The following is a 27,095-nucleotide window of genomic DNA, read 5'->3' as shown; positions in this document are numbered from 1 at the left end:
TGGAGTATTAGGAATATATACTTATAATATGTGTAAAACCGTCTATCTGGCATTGTCACACATATATAAGCCTTTTTTTTAACGAATATATATTGAAAGTATTTGGCCACAATTGTCATGATGTCACAATACGTTGCTGCGTCATTAGGCTGTGAACTTGTGAAGAAATTACCTAATTTTGTATGCGAGCACTTAGATAATACATTACATAGAATGAGTGTACACATACTGCTCAACTTATGGCATCCACCACATATCAGTCATAATCAAACTATTTTGATTGGCAACTTGAGTCTGCACCCGACCAGTGAGTTAGATGCATTCGGAAATAAATATGTGTAAGAGAATATGGAATATTTTGTTAAATGTTTGACAGTATTTATATTAGTTTACTAAAACTGTGAAATAAATGTATTTCCCAGTGAGTAGTCTGGATAGGAGATGACAATAAGGTATAGGAAATATATTGTGATATGGTTGTTACTTTATGTATGTACACAATCTATTTCTACCACATAACTGAAAACTACCATTGTAACCATTACTACAACGTTATATGTAATCAACACCATGCTACGAAATTAACACAGATATATATAAACAAATAGGATAAGGCAATCATGCATTGTTCTAATAAATTACGATCTATTGAAAGCATGTATGTGTTAGTAAGTATGTTGCTTATGAGGAAAGATGCGTTGCAGGTAATAAATTATTTTCACCAACTATTTATCATACCTTTACTTGTGACACTGCTAATATCGACAAAAGAACTAGCAACATTGTTACTACTATTTCAGAACAACTAACTACAAATGTACCCACAACTGAACCAGGTAAATAACACGAAAACAAAGATATATTAAAGATTATTGTTTGTAATAAAAATTAGTGCGCCTGTAAATTGCAGTGTGCTAGGATTACGATAAAATAACAAAACTCTAATAAACGACCTATTATTTATTGCTTCCAGACAGTGCACCTATTTCTACTGAGCAAGTAAGAACTAACATTGTCACTACCGGTCCAGCTACTATATCGACCAAAGAACCATCAACGACCATTTTTACTACTACTTCAGAACCACTAACGAGAAATGTACTCACAACTGAACCAGGTAAATAACACGAATACAATGATATATTCAAGTTTTTTTTTTTTAATACGAATTATTGCACCCGTATTTTGCAGTGTGCTACGATTATTATAAAACAATAAAAGCGTGGTTAGTAAACCTAGTTTAGTAGGCACAACAACCCTCATTCCTACTGACAAACTAACATTTTGGTAAATAGGTAGCAATATGTTAATGTAATATTGTGTTCGGTTATTTTGTATTTAGTTACTACACAGCCCATTTCCACTGAAGAGCCGACACCGAACGTTGTCACCACTACTTTAGTCCCACTAACTACAAACGTCCACACAACGAAGCCAGGTAATTAACACAAATATCAGAATTATACATTGATTATTTAAATATGTTATGAACTGTCGAAAGTCATTATGAACAAATATAATGGCTGGTAGGTAAAAGTATGGTACGGGAAATGTGTTTTACTATACACAACTATAACATTCTCCATTGCCTTTAGTTACGGCACATTTCAATACAACTAAAGATCCAACAACAGCTATTGTTACCACGTCTTCAAAAAGTTAAAAGACACTGCGTAGTTGGATCGTTTTACTAAACCTCAATCAGTCAGTGATTTTGCAGACTAACAGGATCGTATATGAATACTAACGAGTACAGTCACTTTGTGATCTCTGGGTATTTATTGTTGAAAGTGTTATTTTACTGAAAAAAAACGTCATATGTCATTGGATGGTCGAGATATACCTCGCTTATCTTGGAATTATAAAAAGAAAAAAATTGTACTTGGAAAGCGAACGCTATTTCACATTGGGTACTCGCTGAGCGATTGGTATCTCTGCGCCAACCGTCTATTTTACAGTTTCAAAATAACTAGCATATTTTTCCTAATTCGCCTAGTTATGCCATTAGCATGTCTAGGTATACTATGTACCATAAATGTATAAATTCTTGTATTTACTGTTATTAATGTGCCGCCAATGTAATAAAAGCGCCACTCAATCAATGTGGCCTATAAAGTAACGTCAACGGCTGATTTGCGCAAGTACGATGATTGTTCCCTAACTTTATCTTTATGTATTTAGTACCGTCACAATCTTTATCCACTAAAGAACCAACAACTACCATTGATACCACCAGTCCAATACTTCCAACAACAAATATACTTACAACTGTAGAAGGAAAATATTCAAAATAAATAAAGTAAAAAAGTTGCTTTATGTATTAGTTGCTACACGGTCCATTTCCACTAAAAACGAAGACCATTGTCGTCATAATTCAGTCCCAGATAATAATCCGCATATTAGGCTTATGCAAGGACGCGTTGTTTGAAAAAGTTATTTAACTATTGAAAGCATATTATTTGTACGATTAAGTAGTGTAAATTCAGGTAATAAATTGCGATCACTAACTATTACACTTATACATTGCCTTTAGTTACATCATCTTTCCTTTCAACTGAAGAACCAACAACGACCATTGTTACAACTACATCAGAACCACTAACTACAAATTTACTCACAACTAAATCAGGTAAATAGCAGAATACAATGATAAATTAAAGATTATTGTTTATAATTAAAATTAGTGCGCCTGTATATTTCAGTATGCTAGGATTACTATAAAATGATAAAACTCTAATAAACGACCTAATATTTACTGCTTCCAGGCAGTACACCTATTTCTCCCGAGCAAGTAAGGACTAACATTATCACTGCCAATCCAACTACTATATCGACCAAAGAACCAGCAACGACTATTTTTACTACCACTTCAGAACCACTATCTACAAATGTAATCACAAGTGAACCAGGTAAATAACTCGAATACAATGATATATTACAGTTTATTTTTAATACGAATAATTGCACCAGTATATTGCAGTGTGCTAATATTATTATAAAACAATAAAAGCGTAGTTAGTATGGCATAGTTTATTGATTCCAGGCACGACAACCCTCATTTCTACTGAAGAACCAACATTTTGGTAAATAGGTAGCAATATGTTAATGTCATATTGTGTTGTGTTACTTTGTATTTAGTTACTACACAGCCCATTTCCTCTGAAGAGCCAACAACGATAATTGTCACCACTACTTTAGTCCCAACAACTGCAAATGTACACTCAATGAAACCAGGTAATTGACACAAATATCAGAATAATACAATGATTATTTAAATATGTTATGAATTATCGAAAGCCTTTAATTTATGAGCAAATATGATGGCTGGCAGGTAAAAGAACGATACGGGAAATGTGTTTTGCTATATATAATTATAACATTCGTCGTTGCATTTAGTTACGGCACAATTTAATTCAACTAAACAACCAGCAACAACCATTGTCACCGTGTCTTCATAAAGTTGAATTATGAAAGGCACTGCGTGGTTGGATCGTTTTATTAAACCACAATTATTCAGTTACAATTATTATTTGAAAGTTCAATTATGCAGACTAACAAGATCGCACGTGAATACCAACGAGTACAGCCACTTTATGGTCACTGAATACTTATTGTGGAATGTATTATTTTACGGAGAAAACAATCACATATCATTGGATGGTCGAGATATACCTCGCTTATTTTTGAATTATGAGAACAAAAACACTTGTACTTGGAAAGCGAACGCTATTTCGCATTAGATAATCATTGAGCGGGATTCAATGCAGTGCCCCAAAAGGTTCTCATCGCAAAACAGGTGATTTGTATCACTGCGCCAACCGTCTACTTTACAGTTTAAAAATAACTAGCATATTTCTTCCTAATTCTCCTAGTTATGCCATACTATGTACCATAAATTTATAAATTCTTGTATATACTCGATACTATTATTAATACTCAATATAATATTATAAGGGATGCTATGTTTGAGTGACAAAATGCGCCGCTCAATCAGTGTTGCCTCTAAAGTAACGGCTGATTTGCACCAGTATAATGATTGTTGTTTAACTTTAATTTTATGTATTCAGTAACGACACAATCCATATCCACTAAAGAACCAAGAACGACCATTGATAGTACCAGTCGAATACCTCCAACTACAAATATGCTAACAACTGAACAAGGTAAATATTCGAAATAAGTAAAAAATTACATTATGTATTACTTTATGTGTTGGTACACTATCCATATCCACTAAAAACGAGGACCATTATCATCCCTACTTCAGTCCCACAAAATAATTCACATGTTGAGAATATGCAAGGATGCGTTCTTCAAACAAGTTACAAACTATTGAAACCATTTTATTTGTATGTAATGTCCGGAAACAGTACAGTGCTCGTTATATATTGTATTCACTCATTATGACACTCATTGCCTTTAGTTGAACAAGCTAAATTTCCACAGGCATTTTTCCATATTTTTGAAGTACTAAGTATTTTTTTTTTAAATATTATAGAAGTAATTGATGAATCTCACTGTAACTTTGTATACTTAGGTACCACACAATCCATTTCCACTGAAGAATCAACGACGAACATTGTCACACCAGCACTACCAAATACAGAAGTAATCACAATGAAGCCAGGTATATATCTCTAGAATATAGACCACTTGTTGTTTTGTAATAATATATTGTAGATATTATATGATTGTACATCAAATGCATTCGTAATTGTATATAATCGTCTGTATTTAAAATAAATGCGACGTCATACTGATCGAGTGAATCTGTGAATCGTGACCGCATTCCTCCGAGCCACACGAGACCCACGACCAAGGTGACGTCACATAAATGAGGGGTATGGGGAATAAATACTTACCATATGTTTAAAACCGTCTGGCATTGTCAAGCATATATAAGTATTTGGTCACAATTGTTATGATGTCACAATTCGTGGCTGCGTCATTGGGCTGCGAACGTAAGAGGAAATCGCTTAATTTTGTATGCGAGCAATTAGATAATACATTACAAAAACAGAAAATGATTGTACACATGCTGTTCAACTTGTGGCATCCACCAAATATATCAGTCATAATCAAAAACCACTGTCACTACCAGGTCTGCAACTCCAACTATACATATACATACAACTGAACAAGGTGAATACTACGAATCAACATATTGACAAAGTTGTAGTGTTAAAATAGTTGTAACATGCATAAATAATTTTATATATGAGTGATCATGTGGTTAGTGGGTAGAATTGTGGCATGAATACATTATGATCATGCTCTTACGTTTGCTTCATGTATTTAGTTACTACACAATCAATTTCAAATCATTTGTGATTTTCACTTTGGTAAATAGGTAGCAATATGTTAAATTGAGGATTGTATTTTGTTACTTTGTGTTTAGTTACTACACAGCGCATTTCCACTGAAGAGCCTACAACGAATAGTGTTTCCTCTACTTCAGTCCTACCAACTACTAATGTACACTCAACGAAGCCAGGTAATCAAAATAAATATTGGAATAATACAATGATTAAAACAATAAACATTATTATTATTATTATTATTATTATTATTATTATTATTATTATTATTATTATTATTATTATTATTATTATTATTATTATTATTATTATTATTATTATTATTATTATTATTTAAATATTTTATGAACTATAGGAAAGGCACTGTGTGGTTGGATCGTTTTACTAAACCTCAATCAGTCAGTTAAAATTATTATTTGAAAGTTACAATTATGCAGACTAACAAGATCGCACCTGAATACCAACGAGAACAGCCACTCGTTGATCTTAGCTACTTTTGTGGAAAGTATTATTTTACGGAGAAATACGTCAGATGCCATTAGATGGTCGAGATACACCTGGCATATCTTTGAATAATGAAAACAAAAAAAACTTTACTTAGAAAGCGAACGCTATTTCACATTTGATACTCACCGAGTGGGATTCAAAGCAGTGCCTCCAAAGGTTCTCTCTCTTCACACAACAGGGGATCGGTATCACTGCGCCAAGCGTCTACTTTACAGTTTCAAAAAAAAACTACCATATTTCTTCCTAATTCGTCTAGTTATGCCAATAGCATGTCTAGGTATACTATGTACCATACATTCTTGTATATACTCGATAATGTTACTAATACTCAATATAACATTTATTAAGAGATTCTATGCTATGAGTGTCTCCACTGTAAAAAAAAGCGCCACTCATTCAGTGCGACATATATAGAAACGTTTACGACAGATTTGCGCCAGTAGGATGATTGTTCTCTAACTTTATCTTTATGTATTTAGTAACGACACAATCCATAACCACTGAAGAGCCAACAACGACCATTGATACTACCAGTCCAATACCTCCAACTACAAATAAACTTACAACTGAGCAAGGTAAATATTGCTAATAAATGCAATAAAACAATAATAATAAATAGGTATAAATATATAGTTACGAAACGCTGAAAGCATTTTATACGAGAGTGATCATTTGGGTTAGGAGGTAGGAATATGACACATGACTGTGCTCTTCCTGTCTACTTTATGTCTTAAGTTAATACACAATCAATTTCCACTGAAAGAAACCAACGACATCATATTTTCAATACTACTTCACTCTCACGAACTGCAGCGGAGGTCGATGCGACAGCGTACTGTCTGAGTGCATTCTTTGAGGTATCTTCGTAATAACCTTATTATTATACAACTTTTTCTTCCACGGATACATCATGGGAATGCCGAATTCCAAACACTTTAGAACAGAATCAGCGAACTTCTTTGTATGGAGTCCAGTCAAACCCTGGTGGCAGCCATGTTTGTTTTTATTATTAGAGAACGCTTACGCACGTAATCATTCCATATTTGGAATTCGCATTTCCAAATATGGTAGGATGAAAATACCATATAAAATACCGCAAAATTACGGCACGCTGTAACTTATGGCGTTACGGTGACAGATGTATAATAATGTTCTTTATTCACATGCGTGTAATGACAGAAACTACACCACATAAAACAACAGGAGAACAAACAGCGACTATTATATCCACTAACATGCCACCAACTACAAATGAAGTCACAATTCAGCCAGGTAAATACAACTTATATAATGATGGTATGCTATATAAAGTGGTGAGCACTAATTACCCTTGAAATCTTGAAAGCCTTGTGATTGTAGTTATAACGCCATCTATTTATACTGTGCTACCAACATTGTCTCTACGACTTCACAACCACTAAACTCTAACAAATGTACTCACAACTGAGCCAGGTAAATGACATGGAAACATATGTTACACAACATTTTATACCATAATCGTTTCAGGATTGCTATACATTGATGTAAACTGTGACAGATACAACGTGGTTACCGAAAAAAGGACATGGCATGCATCTAAAAGCCATTGTGAATCCATGGGCGGAGTGCTGGCTTCATTGCATACTCAGTCAGTTTTCCAAAACGTTCGGACATTTATCATGAATAGTAATTTCGATAATGACGTGCGTGGGTATTGGATAGGACTTAATGACCTGTCTACGGAAGGCTCATTTGAATGGTTAAATGGAGATGTATTTGGATGGACAGCATGGGCGAAAGGACAGCCAAATAGTAACGTTCAACAATCCGTGCAAGGACAAGACTGTGTACAAGTGTGGTAAGCTTTGAAACATTTAGTATAACACATACCAGAGTAAAACGTGTTGTTAGGACTTTTATATTAGAATGTCAATAAGCGCCGTAAAAAATAACTGTATATGTTCTAAAAGGATGGTTCAAATATCGAGTTAATACACTTACGACCTGACACTACAACCGGCTTTCATCTATTCATAATTAATCTAAAATGTGTTCTTCAATAATTAAATATTGTGTTTATGCAATAACAGTCACAATTTCCTCCCAATGACTTCTTCAAACCAATATACATAAATGTCGTGAAAATGATTGTTTTTATTCGAGTTATCGAATAATCGATTCTGAAATGTTCGTAAGTGTTATATAAATATATTTTTCAGGAAACAACGCGCATATAAGTGGGATGATAACAACTGCAATGCAAAGAGAGGATATATATGCCAAACACCAATCAGTAAGGGTGTTGTTAAAATACTGATTATATCAATAATGAATATTCTTCTTTGTCGTCAATACCATGTATTCAGTCACTTCTCCACAATGACCATGTAATTTAATAATTTCAGCTGGCTGTTCCGTTTCAACAGAAGTAGCACCAATCACAACGAGTAGTGATTCTACTGAGTCAGGTAAATTCTAAGATTTACGTTCTTTTCACTTCATGGAATTCACTTTCATTTTCAGAAATATGTGAATGAGCATCTTAGTTTGTAGGTAGTAATGTGCTGTAGGTGATAATCGAGTGTATACTAACTGTAACCTTTATATATTTAGTAACTACACAAATCATTTCCACTGAAAAACCAACAACTACTGTCACTGCCAGTTCAGCACCTCCAACTACAAATATGCTTACAACTGAACAAGGTAAATTTCCACAGGCAAGATAATATGTACGAAACTCTGTGACACTTTTAATGTTGGCAGATAATTTTTGGAAGTATTTTTCAATATGATAGAAGCAGTTTATGAATATAACTGTTACTTTGTATAATTAGGTACCACACAATCGATTTCCACTGAAGAATCACCGACGACAATTGTCACATCAGCACTACCAACTACAGAGGTAATCACAATAAAGCCAGGTAAATGTCTCTAGAATAATGAATTATTGTTGTTTGTAATAATATGTTGTAGATATTATAAATGCTTTCGTAATTGTAAAAAAATCGTCTGTATTGCGAATAAACATGACGTCATACTGATCGAGTGAATCTTTGTATCGTGACCGCTTCAGTCCGAGCCATACGAGACCCACGACCAAGGTGACGTCACATAAATTTTGGAGTATAGAGAATATATACATACAGAATTCGTGGCTACATCATTAGGGTGTGAATGTGTAGGGAAATTGTATAATCGTGTATGCGAGGAATTAGACAATACATTACAAAACAAACAGAGAATCATTGCACACATACTGCTCAACCTGTGGCACCCACCACCCATCAGTCATAATCAAAATGTTTTGGTTTTAAACCTTATGTCTGCACCCAACCAGTGAGTTAGATGCATTCTGAGATAATTATGTAAAAAAGAATATGGAATATATTGTTAAACGAGTGATATTGTTTATATTAATTACTGAAACTGTGAAATACACTTATTTCAAAGTGAGTATTTTGGATAGGAGGTCACTTTAAGGTATAGGCAATATAAGATTGTGATGTGGTTATTATTTTATGTAGGTGCACAATCTATAAGAACTGAAAACTACCATTGTAACCATTACATCAGCTTAGCCAACAATATATGTAATCAAAATCATGCTATGAAATTATCACAAATATAGATAAACAAATAGGATAAAGCAATCATGCATTTTCCAATAAATTACGAAATATTGAAAACATTTTCTGTGTTAGTGAGTAGGTTTCTTATGAGGAAAGATGGCAGATAATAAATTATATTCACTGACTAACTATTTATTATGATTTACTTGTCACATTGCTCATATCGATCAAAGAACCAGCAACGACCATTTTTACTACAACTCCAAAACAACTAACTACAAATGTACTCACAAGTGAACCAGTTAAATAACACAAATACAATGATTCAAGTTTATTTTTTAATACGAATTATTGCACCAGTATGCAGTGTGCTAGGCTTATTATAAAACAATAAAAGCGTAGTTAGTATGCCATGGTTTATTGATTCCAGGCACAACAACCCTCATTTCTACAGAAGAACCAACATTTTGGTAATTAGGTAGCAATATGTTAATGTCATATTGTGTCCTGTTACTTTGTATTTAGTTACTACACAGCCCATTTCCACTGAAGAGCCGACAACGAGCATTGTCACCACTACTTTAGTCCCACCAACTACGAACGTACACACAACGAAGTCAGGTAATTAACATAAATATCAGAATAATACATTTATTATTTAAATATGTTATGAACTATCGAAATCCTTTAATTCATGAGCAAGTATGATGGCTGGCAGGTAAAAGTACGGTACGGAAAATGTATTTGACTATATATAACTATAACATTCGCCATTACCTTTAGTTACGGCACATTTCAATCCAACTAAAAAACCAACAAAAACCATTGTTACCACGTCTTCAAAACGTTGAATATGAAGGCACTGCTTGCTTGGATCGTGTTACTGTACCTCAATCAGTCAAGTACAATTTTGCAGACTAACAAGATCGCACGTGAAGACCAACGAGTACAGTCACTTGGCGATCTATGGGTACTTATTGTTGAAAGCATAATTTTACGAAGAAAACAGTTACATGTCTTTGGATGGTCGAGATATACCTGGCCAATCTTTGAATTATGAAAATGAAAAAAACATTACATGGAAAGCGAAGGCTATTCCACATTTGGTACTCATTGTGCGGAGTTCAAAGCAGTGCCTCAAAAGGTTCTCTTCGAGCAACAGGGATTGGATTCACTGCGCAAAGCGTGTACTTTACAGTTTCAAAATAACTATAATAATATGCCAATAGCATGTATAGGTATACTATGTACCGCAAATTTATAAATTCTTGCAAATCCTCTATACTGTTATTAATATGCCATATAACATTTTTAATAAGAGATACTATGCTATGAGTGTCGCCAATTTAAAAAAGCGCCGCTCAATCAGTGTGGCCTGCAGCGGAACTTAATGGCCGATATGCGCAAGTAGGATGATTGTTCTCTAACTTTAACTTTATGTATTTAGTAACGACACAATCCATAACCACTGAAGAGCCAACAACGACCATTAATACTACCAGTCCAATACCTCCAACAACAAATATACTTACAACTGAACAAGGTAAATATTACAAATAAATAACTACACTAAACATTTCAACTGAAACGACGACCATTGTCATCACTATTTCAGTCCACGATAATAATACACATATTAGGCTTATGCAAGGATGAAAGCCTTTTTTTATTTGTAAGTAATGTTCGGAAACAGTACAGTGCAGGTAATATATTGCGATCACTGACTATTACACTCATACAGTGCCTTTAGTTACGACACCTTTCCTTTCAACTCAAGAACCAACAACGACCATTGTTACTACTACTTCAGAAACTATAACTACAAATGTACCCACAACTGAACCAGGTAAATAATACAAAGATAACTTAAAGATTATTGTTTGTATTAAGACTTAGTGTGCCTTTATATTGCAGTGTGCTAGGATTACGATAAAATGATAAAACCCTAATAAACGACCTAGTATTTATTGCTTCCAGGCAATACACCTAATTCTACCGAAGAACTAAAAACTAACATTGTCACTTCCAGTTTAACAACTACAACTGAGCAAGGTGAATAGTATTAATATAATAATAAACAGTTTTAGTATAAAAAATAGTTACGAAACACAGAAATCATTTTATACGTGAGTGACCATTCGGGTTAGCGAGGTGTAATATGGTATAGGTGCACATGTCTATGTTATGTCTTAAGTTAATACACAATCAATTTCCACTGACAGATACCAACCACGTCATACTGTCTCTACTGATTCTGTCCCATCAACTACAAATATAACAATATAATGATTCATGCGTATCTGCAAAAAAACATTCCAACAGATGTTGACTGTAGATACAATGATATTGTTCCATACTGTTCTTTATTCACATGCGTATAATGACATAAACTACACCACACACTACTGGAGAACTAACGCCGACAATTATATCCACATGCCACTAACTACAAATGAAGTCACAACACAGCCAGTGCTGGCTTCATTGCATGAGTCATTGTGGTTATCAGATAGTAATTTGTTATAGCCAAAGTATGATGGTTCTATATTCATTACTTTATACGACCAATGTCACTAACAGCTTAGCACCAGTATGTGAGTGATCACTTCGGTTAGTTTGTGGAATGATGGCATAAATACTGTGTGATCGTGTGCTTTCTTTTACTTTATTATTTAGTTACTACACAATCAATTTCGACTGACAAACCAGGGACGACCATTGTCACTACTACTTCAGTCCAACCAACGACAAATGAAGTCACATCTGTACCAGGTAATTAGCAAAAAATATTAGCATAACGCAAGAATGCATTGTTCCAATAAGCTTATTTAATGCGGAGTAAGAATGTCGAATGCCAGGTAACAACACGGTGTGTGTAATATAGTATATTCACTGACCAATGTATTGTTCATTGCCTTTAGTTACGACAACTTTCCTTTCAACTGAACAACCAACAACTACCACTGTTACAACTACTTCAGTCCCACCAACTAAAAATGTGCTGACAACTGAATCAGGTAATTAATACAAATATTATGATAATACAATGATACGTTGTTACAATAAATAAGATAATAAATAACTACTGAAAGCCGTTTTTATATGAGTAAGTATGTACATCAGCCCCGTCAACTACAAATGTAACCACAACTGAGCCAGGTAAATAGTATTATTGTTTTCAAGTATGTCAAAATTGCCTATCTAGTCGTTACTTTATGTATTTAGTTACCACACAATCAATTTCCACTAAAAAACGAAATACGATTATCATCAATACTTACATCAGCACCATTAATTTATAATTGCAGTCACAACTGAACTGGAAAAGTAAATTGAATATATGAAATATTCAAGTTTAAGTTTGTAATACACTTCAGTGCGCCAGTATAATATAGTGTGCTAAGATTAGGATAAGACGATGGAACCATAGTTAGTGAGTTATATTGTCTTGCTTATGATCAACGAACATTGTCACTATAACATCAGCACCACCAAGCGCAAAAGCACTTACAGATGCACCAGGTAAATGACATGAATACAGATGTTATGATGTAATTGTTTCTCTTCAATTGGATCATTGCAGTGTGCTTTGTCATTTACCTGTCTCTCATATGCGGACTGAGAAAATCATCACCACTAAAATATTGTGAATAGTTTCTTAGCATAATAAAATATATAGTATTCATTAAGCTAAACACCATATTTGATGCTGTATTCATTTTAGGAACGCCACATATTGATGTCAACTGTGACAGATATAACGTGATTTCCGACAAACGGACGTGGCATGCAGCTAAAGATCATTGTGAGTCAATTGGAGGAGTGCTGGCTTCATTACATACTCAGTCGGTATTCCAAAACGTTCGGACATTTATCATGAATAGTAATTTCGATAACGGTGTGCGTGGGTATTGGATAGGGCTTAATGACCTGTCTACTGAAGGTTCATTTGAATGGTTAAATGGAGATGCACTTGGATGGACAGCATGGGCGACAGGAGAGCCAAATAATAGCATTCTACAATCCGTTGATGGACAAGACTGTGTACAAGTGTGGTAAGCTTCCAACATTTCGAGGAGTGAAACACATTTTAATGTAAAAAAACATTTTCTATATTATAAAAAGTGCTTTGGACAATGTAACAATATGGGGAGAGCGGTACAAAAAAGAAAATAATTTCACATGTGTCGCATACGACTTGTTTACCACTTCCGTGTGACTGAGAATGTTCTAGAACCGTACTGTGTCTGGGTGGAATTTTTAGAAGCTGGTTGAATAGGTAATAGAACACTGTGGAAGGCAATAGAAGGTAATGGAACATTCTAGAAATTTGTAGTAAATTCCAGACTCATTATGTATGCTGATGATTTATAGACAGTGGTGGTATATATAGGGGAGTTGTTCAGCACTGAGATCGGATCGGAGATCTCGTTGACTTGTATTGGAGTTTAAGTATCTAGTTATTGGAGTAGTGGAGTTTTACCGCGTTATTGTACTTGATGTCTGCAGAGTATAATAATACCAGTACCAGTTTAAACCTCATCTTTTGGCTCCGTGTTCGTATTTTATCATCGCCGCCAGGGAAGTCTTTTTGTTACTGTTGCCATTTTGGTATTTGAACCATCACACCTGTACTGTACCAATTACGGTAATATTATGTTACGTGTGACAACATGTCCTCCAACGAAAAATGTGAATAATTTTATACACAATTTGTAAATGCAAACTGCATTTTTCAATTCATAATTATTCCCACTTTATTCACACATTGTGTTTGAGAAAGCTATAACTTGCGCAATTTCACAATAATTTTATTTACTATTTAACTAATATTGAACAATATAATATCGATTTGTAAAACATGAAAATACTGTATTTATTTCAGGAAGAAGCGCACATATAAGTGGGATGATAACTACTGCCATGCAAAACGTGGATATATATGCCAAACACTCATTCGTAAGTGTGTTGTTAAAATAATAATTATAGCAATATTATATAATTATCCTTGTCACCATTATATTGACAACAAGTCTACACCAACCTGAAACCGACCTTGAAACATACATTTTCATAATTTCAGCCGGTTGCTCCGTTTCCACAGAAGTAGCACCAATCACATTAATGGACAGTTCTACTGAATCAGGTAAACATCTAAGACTTCCGTCCTTATTTTGTATTTTAAAATTACTTGCGATATTGTGTGTATATATTATATCTGCATTAAAAACATAAACAATGCAAACATTTAACTGCATGGATGTGTGGTTTATGTTCAATGCCGTAAATATACGTTAAACCAATTATTAATTTAACATTTTAAAATTATCCCGCAACTAGTGTATCTCTTGAATTCTTTCGTGTATGCTCACTTGAATATGTTGAGGTTGCATTGATTTTTCAACTTCATGGAATTTCCTTTAAATTTGTGATTAAGCGTTTTATTTAATAAATAACAAATTAGAAAAAGTATGCACGATTGTGAACTATACCTTGATTTTTATTTCTATCGAAGAAACAACAATGACCATTGTCACCTCTACTTCAGTCACACCAACTATAAATACACTTACAAGTGGACAAGGTAAATATTACAAAAAAGTATATGAAACAGATTTTTTATGAGCAGTCATTATTAGATAGCAATGTATTATAGCCAAAGTATGGTGGTTCTCTGTTCATTACTTTATGTATTTAGTAATTAGACAACTTGTTTCTACCGAAGAACCAACAGTTTAACTCCTCCAACTACAACTGAACTTCAACTGGTAAATAAATTTCAGTGTTGAAAAAGGTTATGAAGCACTCCAAAAAGTTCATACGTGTAAGATCACTTGGGTTAGTTTGTGGAATTGTGACATAAATACTGTGTGATAAAGTGCTTTCTTATACTTTATGCATTTAGTTACTACACAATCAATTTCCACTGAAGAACCAACAACGAGCATTGTCACTACTACTTCAGTCCCGCCAACTACAAATGAGGTAACATTTGTACCAGGTAATTAGCGCAAATAATTAAAAGCTCTTTTTTATATGACCGTCAAGTAATAACACGGTGTTGTTTTAATGACTATTACATTAGTCATTGTCGTTAATTCCGACTGATTTCCATTCAACTGAACAACCAAAAACTACCCCTACTTTGGCCCAACCAATTACATATGTTCTCACAACTGGGCCAGGTAGATATTATGAAAACACATGATGTAATTGTTTCTCCCATAATACATCATATGTAGTGTTTTTAGTTACCTGTCGCGCATACGCTGGATGAAAAATGCGATCGTTTCAAAGTATATTTTATTGTAGCAAAATAGGTCTAAATATGTAATAATATAATGACCCATGCTCATCTTCATGGGGCATTGGAACAGATGTTGATTACAGGAACAATGATATTGTTCCTCACATTATTCACATGCGTATAATGACAGAAACTACAACCCATACAACTTCTGGAGAGCTAACAACATTCATTGTCACCTCTATTTCAGTTTCAACGACTACAAATGTAGCCGCAATTGAGCAAATTGAATAGTAGGATCACATACAATTATTATCACAGAAGTGTGATATTTAGTAGTGTGTAGAGTTTAAAATGCACTTATAGTATTCGCAACTTTTCGTTGTATTGGCATCAAAAATTACACCGCTTATTCCTACATATAAAACAAAAATGACCATTGTCTCTACAACTTCAGATCAAATTAGTTCAAAATGTATATATCCATATAATGTGAATTGTACGATTACATAAAATGACATATACATATATTTGATTTAAATTGTTCACCATTGTTATGGTAAACGTGGCAGTATGCAGAGTGTATAATGTAATTATTTTATTCTCCATTTCTTATATGTTCTATTACATGAAGTCACTAAATCCCATATTTCTACTGAAGAATCAACAACGACCATTGTCAACACTACTTTAGTCCCACCAATTACAAATGAAGTCACAACCATGCAAGGTAATTGTCACGATTACAATCAATTATATATTATTACATAATTGTTCAATTATGTTGTGTATGAAATGCAGTTATTCTTATCTCTGATTTATTTGTTGCATTACATTTAGTCACAACTGAGCAAAATAAATAGTACGACTATATAATGACTATATAATGTCCGTTGAACTTAAATAAACTAATATAACAACTTAACTTTGTTTTAACACATCCACCATTATTATGACAAGAGTGACAGAAAGCAGGGCATTCTCGATAAATTACACCAACGCACACTTATGGTCCCATAATAAAATTTATAATGTATGGTCAAAAAAACCTTAAATATATAACCATGCTCACAATCAACTGGTCAGTACTCGTTCGCTTAGCCAATACATATTTCTATTAAAATAGCTAAGGACGACAAATTTCACTAAAAACTTGACTTCGCTTGATGGACTGTGATAAAAGTATAACCCCCCCCCTTTATTGCCTACTCATGCGACGTCATCTTGCAGTCGTGAATATTCGTATAGTTATGTCTGTACAAAGATTCACTCATCGAAGACGTTACAGCAGTTGGTATGATGGGTGAATTATACATAATTGACGTAAATGTTAACAAACAATGAAATAACTGTTACTTTTAATTTTAACTTAGTCACGTCAAAATATATTTCTACTTAAATTGTTTACCATTATGTGTGTAATACATCAAAAGCCATTATTTTATTTCCTGACTTTTATGTTACATTACTTTCAGTCACTACACCACATATTTCCACCGAAGAACCAACAACGTTCATTGTCACGACAGCATCAGTCCCACCAACTACAAATGTAGTCACAACTGATCATAGTAACAAGTTCCCATAATTGTCTTAAAATTATTTTACTATTAATACATGTGACAGTATGTATTGTATAAAATGCAATTATACAACTGCATTATAGCATAACGAAAAAGTATACACGTCTTTGCACTAACCCTTGATTGTTATACATCAGTACCTACACAATTCATAACCACCAAAGAACCAACAACGACCATTGTCAGCACTACTTTAGTCCTACCAACTACAAATGTACTTAGAACTGAACAGGGTAAATATTTACATTAAATAAAATAACAAAAAATGTGTTGAAAATAGTTATAAAGCATACAAAGTAGTCACTTTGGTTTAATTTGTGGAATGATACATAAATACTGTGTGATCATGTTCTTTCTTTTACTTCATGTATCAATCAATTCCCACTGAAGAACCAGGGACGACCATTGTCACTAATTCAGTCCAACAAACTACAAATGAAGTCACATCTGTACCAGGTAATTAGAATAAATATTAAAAAACGCAATGATCGTTGTTCCAATAAGGTACGAACAATTGTAAGCTTATTTAATATGAGTAAGAATGTCAAATGTCAGGTAACAATGAGGTTTATGTAATATAGTATATTCACTGACTATTACATTGCTCATGCTCGCCAGTTATGATAACTTTCCTTTCAACTAAAAAACCAACAAGTACTTCAGTCCCACAACTGTGTCAGGCAATTAATAAAAAATATTATTACAATACAATGATACATTGTTACAATAAATAACAAACTGAAAGCTATTATATATAAGTAAGTATGTTGAATGTCAAGTAATAACACGGCCTAAGCAGTATGTTATTTTTACTGACTTTTACAGTCGTCATTGTGACGACTGTGACAGAAACTACACCCCATAATACTACTGCAGGCCTAACAACATCCATTATCACCACAACTTCAGTCCCATCAACTACAAATGTAGTCACAAATGAGCAAGTTATCTATTTCATTATTTTTTTTAAATAATTTATTATTAATATAATACATGTGACAGTATATAATGTACAAAATGTGACAATTATAAACTGGTGTATTTGTGTTCGCCGTGTTGGAGGTAACGTGGCGGTATTCTGAGTGTTATTTATTTATTCACTGATTATTATATGTTCTGTTATATTAAGTCACTACATCCCATATATCTACTGAAAAACCAACAACGACCATTGTTACCACTTCTTCAGTCCCACCAACCACAGATGAAGTTACAACAGAGCAAGGTAAACATTACGATTGCATGCAATGATATATTATTCCTCGATTATTACATGTTCTATAACATTTAGTCACTACAGTAAATGTACGATTGATTGTGGTACTATGTCGTGTATTAAATGCAATTCTTCCTATCTGAGCAATGTAAATCGTAGAATTGCATACAATGATATATCCATTTAACATTGAGAAACACTGATCAAGGTAAATAGTACGATTACATATAATGGTTCACGTTGTTTAATTTATTTGTGATAAATAAACTGACATATCCACTTAACTTTGTTTTAACTTATTATGGTTTCGATTATTGAATGGCAAGAGTGACAACAAGCATGGTGTACAATGTTTATTCCCGATAAGTTACATAAACGACGACAAATTTCACTGTATTATATATGTTAAAAATATAATACCCTTATTACTTACTCGTGTGACGTTATCGTGCAGTCGTGAATCTTAGTATAGCTATCGCCCGGGGGGGTATAGCTGCTATACAAGGATTCTCTCTTCGAAGACGTCATAACAGTTCATATGATGGGTGAATTATTCATAATTGACGTAAATGTCAACAAACAATGAAATAACTGTTTTATTTTGTCACTGCACTTAGTCACTACACAATACATTTCTACCGAAGAGCCAGCAACCTCCATTGTCATCACTACTTCAATCCCACTAACTACAAATGTAGTCACAACTGAGCAAGGTAACTATTTCATTAATTTGTTAAAATTGTTTACTATTAATATAACACATGTGGCAGTATGTAATGTGATTATTCTATTCACTGATCTTCATTTTTTTGTTCCTTTAGTTAATACACCGTATATGTCTACTGCAGAACCATCAACGACCATTGTCACCACAACTTCAATCCAATCAACTACAAATACAGCCACAACTGAGCAAGGTAAATATATAATTACATACAATAGTATGTTAACTTAACATTTATCTTATTATTTACGATTAATATCACAAATGTGACAGACACTATTTCCAAGTGTGTACTGTGTAAAATGCAATTATACTATTCCCTAACTTTTTGCTGCACTGTCACCAGAAATTCACCACTTATTCCAACTGAAAAAAACGACCATTGTGACTACAACTTCAGATCGACTAACTGCAAAGAATTCAAAAAATGAACAATGTAAATTGTACCGTTACATAAACTTATATTTACATATATATATATTTTTTTCAAATTGTTTACCATTAATATGGCAAGTGTGACAGTATGCAGAGTGTACAACGTAGTTATTTTATTTCCTGAGTATTATATGTTTTATTACACATAGTCACAACAGCATACATTTCTACTGAAGAACCAACGACGAGCATTGCCGCCACTACTTCAGTCCCACCAACTACAAATGTAGCAACAACTGAGCAAGGTAAATATCAGAATTGCACATTGTGATATACCTACTTAATATTCTTTAACTTATTCACCATTATTATGACAATAGTGACAGTAAACAGTGTACAATTTGAATATTGTATTCCTAGACTTTTATATGTTCTAATACATTTAGTTACATCACATTTACGATTATTTGTATGACTATGGCAGTATGTTGTGTGTAAAATGCAATTATTCATATCTCTGACTTTAGTTGCCACTTCACATATTTCTACCGACGAACCAACAACGTCCATCACCACTACTTCAGTCGCGCCAACTACAAATGTAGTCACAGCTGGGCAAGGTAAATAGTACATTGTTTAAATTGTCTACAATTAATATAAAATTATTGCAGTGTGTAATATATAAAATGAAATTATTATATTTGCTGACTTGTATTATTTCTGTTCCTTTAGTCACTACACCACATATTTCTACGGAAGAACAAAAAACATCAGCCCAACCAACTACAAATGTAGCCACAACTGAGCCAGGTAAATTGTATTATTGTTTTCAAGTATGTCAAATTTTCTATCGAGTCGTTACTTTATGTATTTGGTTACTACACAATCAATTTCCACTAAAAAAATAACGACTATTATCATCAATACTTACTTCAGCGCCATTAATTTAAAATGTACTTACAACTGTAATCTTCCTGTCCCTTTAGTAACTACACCGCATATTTCTACTGAAGATCAAAAAACGACTATCGTCACCACAGCACCAGCTCCACCAACTACAAATATAGCCACAACTCAGCCAGGTAAATTGTATTATTGTTTTCAAATATGTCAAATTGTCTATATTTATCCACCATATATTGACAACATCTTTTATCAGATATCATTTTTATGTATCGTACGAGACGTTTTCTGTATAACAAGATATCCCGATAACATTTAGTATGTTTACATTATGATTATTCTAGTCAAATGATTCTAGTCACTAAACCACGTAATTCTTCTGCAGAGCCAGCACCGACCACTGGTTGTACTCCATCAGGTCCACCAATAACAACAGGTATTCATTATATTGTTCTGTTGAAACCCAGCAATATGATAAAATCTACTTTGCACTTCATTTATTTCCCACACTAATATATGTTTTGTTAAGGTTTCCCGTATATTGACGTAAACTGTGAACGATACCATATTATCGCCAATAAACACACGTGGCATGCATCTAAAGGTCAATGTGAAGATATTGGTGGAGTCCTTGCCTCAATAAATACACAACCGATTTTCAAGGCAGTACGTCAATTTATCATGAATGGTAATTTTGATAATAGTATCCGTGGTTATTGGATTGGACTTAATGATATCACAACAGAAGGTTCATTCGAATGGTTGAATGGAGACACCTTCGGATGGACAGCATGGGCTGCAGGACAACCAAATGATAACCACCAACAAAGTAGTAGTGGAGAAGACTGTGTACAATTGTGGTAAGATTGTGATATTTCATACGCCACTGAATACTCGTCAAAATGAGTATTTAAAGTGCATACCTATTTAGCCAATGTGTATAGGTAACTGACCACAAATATAAACAACACTTATATGGGTATTATATTGTGGTCTATAATATAACACAACAAAACATACAATTTCAGACTTAACTAACGACAATATTAAGAAAATATAACACTACTGGTCTAAAGGAATACCTCAATTGATATTTCAGTCTATTATTTAATACGCAGTTTCTATATCGCCATATGCATACTGTAAGAACGAATTTAAATCCACGCAACATCACAAAGTGTAATTAAATTCACATTCCGGATAGAAATTTAATCTTGCTTCAATTTTTTTGTGTTTTTTTCCCAGGAAAAAGAAATCCTACAAGTGGGATGATAATTACTGCCATAGAAAGTTAGGTTATATTTGCCAAACTGCCATCCGTGAGTATTTTGTAAAATGTCACGGAAAATCATTTAATTTGTCTCGTCATTGTTACATTGCAGTCGAATCAAATTGTCATGTTTACATACATCTTTAATGCAATATCCATCTTTAATCCAATTATATTGTTTTCAAACATTTCAGAATGTTGCCAAGTTTCCATGGAAACAAAACCAACATCAGCTGAACAAGGTAAATTTATCATGTAGCCAAATGTAGCGAAAATTTGGTCTAAAATCTTGTCTTCGCCTGAGGGACTGTATTTCGCATGTATATATATATATATATATATATATATATATATATATATATATATATAGGAAGGTAGTCGATTATTCCAGGTGAGAGTGCTCAATACTAAACGATGAGTTTGTAGAGCAGATTTACATACGTGGACAGAGAAATTAAGACACGACTACATGAGTAAAGTTCACTCTACAGTACTGTTTCGTAAGGTACATGGAGTACCTCACTCATCAGGAGTTAAGACTTTATTAAATAAACCACCGAAACAGACTACGTTATAAGTGCTACAGATTTGCATAACAATGGAGTGTGTTTACGATATTAAAACTAGTTGTTGCATAGCAACGATTTGGCTCTGTGTCTACAGGAAGAAAAAAGCTCATTTCTTTTATTTAAACTACAGTAATGTGGTTGGAAAATTATAATATATTTCTCTCTAATACATAAGTTGCAACGTTTGCTTGAAGTATTGTATGGTGCAGCACGCGATAACACTCTCCATTTGATGTCGTAATCGATGTTATTGTCTTTTAATGACCAAGCGTATTTACTGAGCTCTGTTGCTATATATATATAATCTTTCATTCCTCACTCGTGTGACATCATCTTCCACTCGTCACATCAGTTCATAATGCGGGTGAATTTCAGATAACTATCGTATATTCTCAACCATCAAGGAATGATTTTTACTTTTATCTTAAACTTAGTCACTACACCCTATATTTCCACTGAACAACCGACAACTACCATAGCCACTACTACGTCAGTCCCACCAACTACAAATGTAATAACAACTGAGCAAGGTAAATATAATAATTTCAAAATATAACAAAGTTATACTATAATTTTGGTTTGTAGCCAAGTCATGCTTGTGCTGTTTTTTTTTCTGTATTTAGTTACCACACAAGCCATTTCCACTGAAGAACCAGTGACGACCATTGTTTCTACTACTTCAGCACCAACTACAAATGTATTTACAACTGCGTCAGGTAAATAACACGTTTGAATTCACTCACCATAATACGACTTTATCTTAAACTTAGTTACTACACAATCTATTTCCACTGAAGAACCAACAACGACCATTGCCACTACTACATCAGTCCCACCAACTACAAATTTAATTACAACTGAGCGAGAGGAATATCACAATTTCATTACATAAAAACGTTATACTGTAATTTTGGTAGTTTGCTAAGTATGATTGCGCTCTGTTTCTTTCTGTATTTAGTTACCAAACAAGCCATTTCCACTGAAGAACCAGTGACGACTATTGTTTCTACTACTTCAGCACCAACTACAAATATATTGACAACTGAGTCAGGTAAATAACACGTTTGCATTCCAAGAAGAGTCAGAGCTCTACTATTTGCTAATTTGCATCTTTGCACTTATTTCACATGTCACAAAGTTTAGCAAGACCCTGAAAAAAATGGTATGCACTCATTAAGGTTCCCCGTAGTGGAACTGCAATAACAGTTCATGCACTTATATTACCATCTATGGTTGTGGCTTGTCGTTCACCGGCAGTACAGGTTATGCAATGCGTAAAAAACCGTATAAGCACATTGAAGTCCGTAATCTGCTAGTAAATTTTATGCTGGTATGCATTTTGTATTGACATGCTGCATTAGATATAATGAATTCCTAGTAATACGGGAAATAGAAGAAACTATTTACGGTGTTATGTGTGATACTGGGGGCGCATTCATGTCTTTATTTCGATGTTTGATGATGAAGCAGTATTTTTGAGCCATCGTCATTGATGAATTCGTCATAATTGTTTGTCATGACATATTTCAGTTTGTCAATTTTGTTTTTATCATTTAACTTTGATATATTTATGGCATGTTTCTCCTTGAAGGATGTATTCGGTATCATGTGGTATCAAGTAAGAAGACATGGCAGCAATCCAAGAGCGAATGTGAAAACATTGGCGGGGTGCTCGCGTCATTGCATACACAGGCTATTTTCCAGGCTGTTCGTTCATTTATTTTGAATGGTAATTTTGATGGTAAGGTGAAAGGTTATTGGATCGGCCTTAATGATCTTAATAATGAAGGTTCGTTTGAATGGTTGAATGGAGAGCCATTCGACTGGACTAGGTGGGCGAATAAACAACCGAACGACAATAATCAAGGCAGCTCTGGAGGTCAAGACTGCGTACAGTTATGGTGTGTATTTACATTTAAAATTTACAATATGGTTCCAATAATCACATTTACGAATAATATGACAGTAATTATCCATAATTAACTTCGCTTGTGAACAAGCAGAATTGTGAGTAAATATATCGCCATCCACCCAGTTATTGGAGCATGGTAATCATTTATTTGTTTATAATGTAATTCTTCATGTGTATCGTAGGAAAAAGACTAGTTACACATGGGACGATAACTCCTGCCACCAGAAGCGAGGATACGTATGTCAGACTTCCATTTGTAAGTGAACTTGATATGCATTCGAAGAAATAATATGTGCATCGTCAGAAAGTGATTATTTTATTCAGTATTAGCATTTTCGAAGGGATACGTGTAAAATAAACAATTATTGAAAAAAAATAGCTTCAGTACATACACAAGTGGCTATTCATTGCATTAAAATATAATGAACTTGGCAATTTCGCGTTTAGTTTTAATTCCAATAAAGCTTATAAGAATCACTGTAAAAGTATAAATTATTATTCTATAGTAGCGCACAAGTTTATGTTCACAGGTAAATATATGGAATGCCTGGTTTTTGATATTGTATCATTCTTTTTTTCAGCAACTTGTCCTGATGAGATTATACAGGGATAGAACAACTGACAGTTAACTGGTTGTCGACAAGTTACATTCACACCGCAAAAAATATTATATGTAATAGGTTTTGATACATTTGAATATTGTTAAGGTGTATGCCTGTAGATCTATTTTGACATGCTCACACGATTCTATTTTATTAACGTATAGTTGTTATTTCCAATTCGATTAGATTTGACATAATACTAATAATGACATAATGATAATAATAGTGTGTGTTCTGCCTAATAGAGCACATAATAGTGATTAGTACAAGTTTTATTTTGAAAACTATAGTAGTATAAATCAGTGAGATGAAATGTATATAGTGACGTGGTCATAGCACAGTAACAGTGTCTACATTGTTAAACATATATATAGATATATAACATATTTACATGTATTTACTAATGTTAGCATCTATGCACTAAGAACTCATAATTTTAAGGGGAATGAAAAGTCAAATGTTGATCAGTGTTATCATAAAACTAGCATATAGCACTTACTTAAGTATTAATAATATTTATAATCTACTAAAATCACAATCAAGTCACAGAATAATTATATTATAGCACAATGTGTTATTTGGGGGAATTATGTTATTGGATATAGTGACTGTTCAATTATAATTAAGGTAGATAGCAGTAAATGAATGATCATTATTAATTAATAATCAATGCTTTTCTTTAAAACATTCTTTATAATTTATATAGCATATAATAACATCACGCATTAGTGTGTGTGGCTGTACTTGCTACAGGGATTAAATTACCGAACTAGAAAAATAAAAGTTGTTTTCACAACCAGAGCTGTTGTTGCGTATTCAGGTATACTGCATTACCCAAACTGTCACGCTTGGTACTAGGGTTATGACAAATAGGTAACAATAATGTATCTGAAATTAATGGACACCTAGTTATTATTCACTGCATCAAATTATAGACCTTGAATGCAAATTTCAGTTTATATATCATTTGAATGAAGGAGTGACTAAACTTGTTTATTCCATCTAAAAGTCTTTCCCTTCGTTATCTCTACTGTTACAAATTCCATCCACTGTTCCTTTCAAAAATCATGGTAATATAGATCAGAGGAACTCAGTCACCACTCAGGATTCATTAGCTCAATACCTTGAAAAAGCACTGTGAATAAGTTAGTACTTGCAGGATGAATGAACAACCGCAAACGACTCACCTTGTGAAAAAAGACTTAGATTTGTATGCGATTAACAGCGTGAAGCAAACATATGCAGTTTAAGAGGGGTTGTGTGTGAGATATATCAGATGGGATTAGAGGGTATAATGCTATGGGGCATTCCAGTCATCAAGTAAAACTATGAAAGACCTCCAATTGGCACAATTTCCTTCATAGCTGAAAACTACCCCCACTGCATTCATTAATGTTAATCGTCTGCTACCATAATACAAGTTGTCCCAGGGATATTTCTAAGAATATTTGTCCCAGGGATATTTCTAAGAATATTTATCAAACAAATACCTCCGTGATTATCAATCAAACAAAGGACATTTTCTAGAGAATTCTGTATGACCTATTTTTGGTTGTACTGTGTATTTTGTGAACATAATTAAATTTCTAGTGGTGGTTTAAATATAACAGAAACACGTGAATAATCCAACATGAAGAAATATGTCATATCCCATCAAATCAACCCAAATAAATTCTTGTTTACTGGGGCTTATATTAAACCACTGTTCGCAGATGTTGTAGATGAAAGGAATTTTATTAAAACGCATTGTAAATTACAACAATCACTGCTAATCTAGTATGTGTGAGCACTGTATACATTAATGCAATTGTTTACATGTATGATGACTCAAGTCTTTACTGAAAGGTTTATCAAAACAAAGCTCAATAAAAGATGCATATACAAAAGGTTACTAGAAAAGCCCAATTATACACTCAAGATGCTGCATAACACCCATCTAACAAAATATCTCCAAATTATCGTTTTTCAGGTGATTGAGATTTAGTCTGACAAACTACAAAACAAGGTTCGAACACAATTTAATATTGTATAAGATGTAAATAAGTATCATTGATTAAAACAAATCAAAATGTTCATGTCAGTTATACCAAACGTGCCTGCTTTATACTATGAATTAACTTAAATATTATTTAACAAAACAAACGAACTATCTGCAGTGTAGTAAACTACATCAAAAAGTAAATTCGTATGAACATGGTAAACACATGTTTTTTCAAGAAAGCCCTTGATATCTTCCAGATGTCCCCTGACTTACTTGGTACATACTGCCCAATAATTACAACCATAACAGGAAAGTATATTATATTAAATCATTT

General features: G+C 33.5%; 1 protein-coding gene across 1 annotated transcript in view; it reads left to right on the top strand.

The window, feature by feature from the left end:
- Window positions 1-25,581, top strand: part of LOC100369221 (uncharacterized) — a 36,056-nt gene extending 10,475 nt beyond the window's left edge. The window contains exons 23-66 of the mRNA XM_085507473.1: window positions 974-1,117; window positions 1,343-1,438; window positions 2,534-2,629; window positions 2,766-2,909; window positions 3,139-3,234; window positions 4,068-4,163; window positions 4,538-4,627; window positions 5,399-5,494; window positions 6,305-6,400; window positions 7,005-7,097; window positions 7,332-7,662; window positions 8,024-8,097; window positions 8,210-8,272; window positions 8,418-8,510; window positions 8,642-8,731; window positions 9,905-10,000; window positions 10,827-10,922; window positions 11,357-11,431; window positions 12,056-12,151; window positions 12,301-12,396; window positions 13,104-13,434; window positions 14,265-14,338; window positions 14,463-14,525; window positions 14,895-14,963; window positions 15,285-15,380; window positions 16,261-16,356; window positions 17,600-17,665; window positions 18,339-18,434; window positions 19,043-19,138; window positions 19,247-19,342; window positions 19,734-19,829; window positions 20,052-20,144; window positions 20,257-20,334; window positions 20,511-20,606; window positions 20,813-20,863; window positions 20,957-21,287; window positions 21,673-21,746; window positions 21,892-21,939; window positions 22,701-22,796; window positions 22,890-22,982; window positions 23,225-23,317; window positions 23,858-24,167; window positions 24,361-24,434; window positions 24,760-25,581. Coding sequence (XP_085363599.1) covers window positions 974-1,117; window positions 1,343-1,438; window positions 2,534-2,629; window positions 2,766-2,909; window positions 3,139-3,234; window positions 4,068-4,163; window positions 4,538-4,627; window positions 5,399-5,494; window positions 6,305-6,400; window positions 7,005-7,097; window positions 7,332-7,662; window positions 8,024-8,097; window positions 8,210-8,272; window positions 8,418-8,510; window positions 8,642-8,731; window positions 9,905-10,000; window positions 10,827-10,922; window positions 11,357-11,431; window positions 12,056-12,151; window positions 12,301-12,396; window positions 13,104-13,434; window positions 14,265-14,338; window positions 14,463-14,525; window positions 14,895-14,963; window positions 15,285-15,380; window positions 16,261-16,356; window positions 17,600-17,665; window positions 18,339-18,434; window positions 19,043-19,138; window positions 19,247-19,342; window positions 19,734-19,829; window positions 20,052-20,144; window positions 20,257-20,334; window positions 20,511-20,606; window positions 20,813-20,863; window positions 20,957-21,287; window positions 21,673-21,746; window positions 21,892-21,939; window positions 22,701-22,796; window positions 22,890-22,982; window positions 23,225-23,317; window positions 23,858-24,167; window positions 24,361-24,434; window positions 24,760-24,791 — 4,805 coding nt within the window. The 3' untranslated portion in view covers window positions 24,792-25,581. The remainder of the gene's footprint in view (window positions 1-973; window positions 1,118-1,342; window positions 1,439-2,533; window positions 2,630-2,765; window positions 2,910-3,138; window positions 3,235-4,067; window positions 4,164-4,537; window positions 4,628-5,398; window positions 5,495-6,304; window positions 6,401-7,004; window positions 7,098-7,331; window positions 7,663-8,023; window positions 8,098-8,209; window positions 8,273-8,417; window positions 8,511-8,641; window positions 8,732-9,904; window positions 10,001-10,826; window positions 10,923-11,356; window positions 11,432-12,055; window positions 12,152-12,300; window positions 12,397-13,103; window positions 13,435-14,264; window positions 14,339-14,462; window positions 14,526-14,894; window positions 14,964-15,284; window positions 15,381-16,260; window positions 16,357-17,599; window positions 17,666-18,338; window positions 18,435-19,042; window positions 19,139-19,246; window positions 19,343-19,733; window positions 19,830-20,051; window positions 20,145-20,256; window positions 20,335-20,510; window positions 20,607-20,812; window positions 20,864-20,956; window positions 21,288-21,672; window positions 21,747-21,891; window positions 21,940-22,700; window positions 22,797-22,889; window positions 22,983-23,224; window positions 23,318-23,857; window positions 24,168-24,360; window positions 24,435-24,759) is intronic.
- Window positions 25,582-27,095: the final 1,514 nt, after the last annotated feature.

This window comes from Saccoglossus kowalevskii, chromosome 14 (assembly GCF_978046115.1).
Source record: "Saccoglossus kowalevskii chromosome 14, keSacKowa6.1, whole genome shotgun sequence".
Classification (NCBI taxonomy): domain Eukaryota; kingdom Metazoa; phylum Hemichordata; class Enteropneusta; family Harrimaniidae; genus Saccoglossus; species Saccoglossus kowalevskii.
This window is presented reverse-complemented; position numbering and strand designations above follow the sequence as displayed.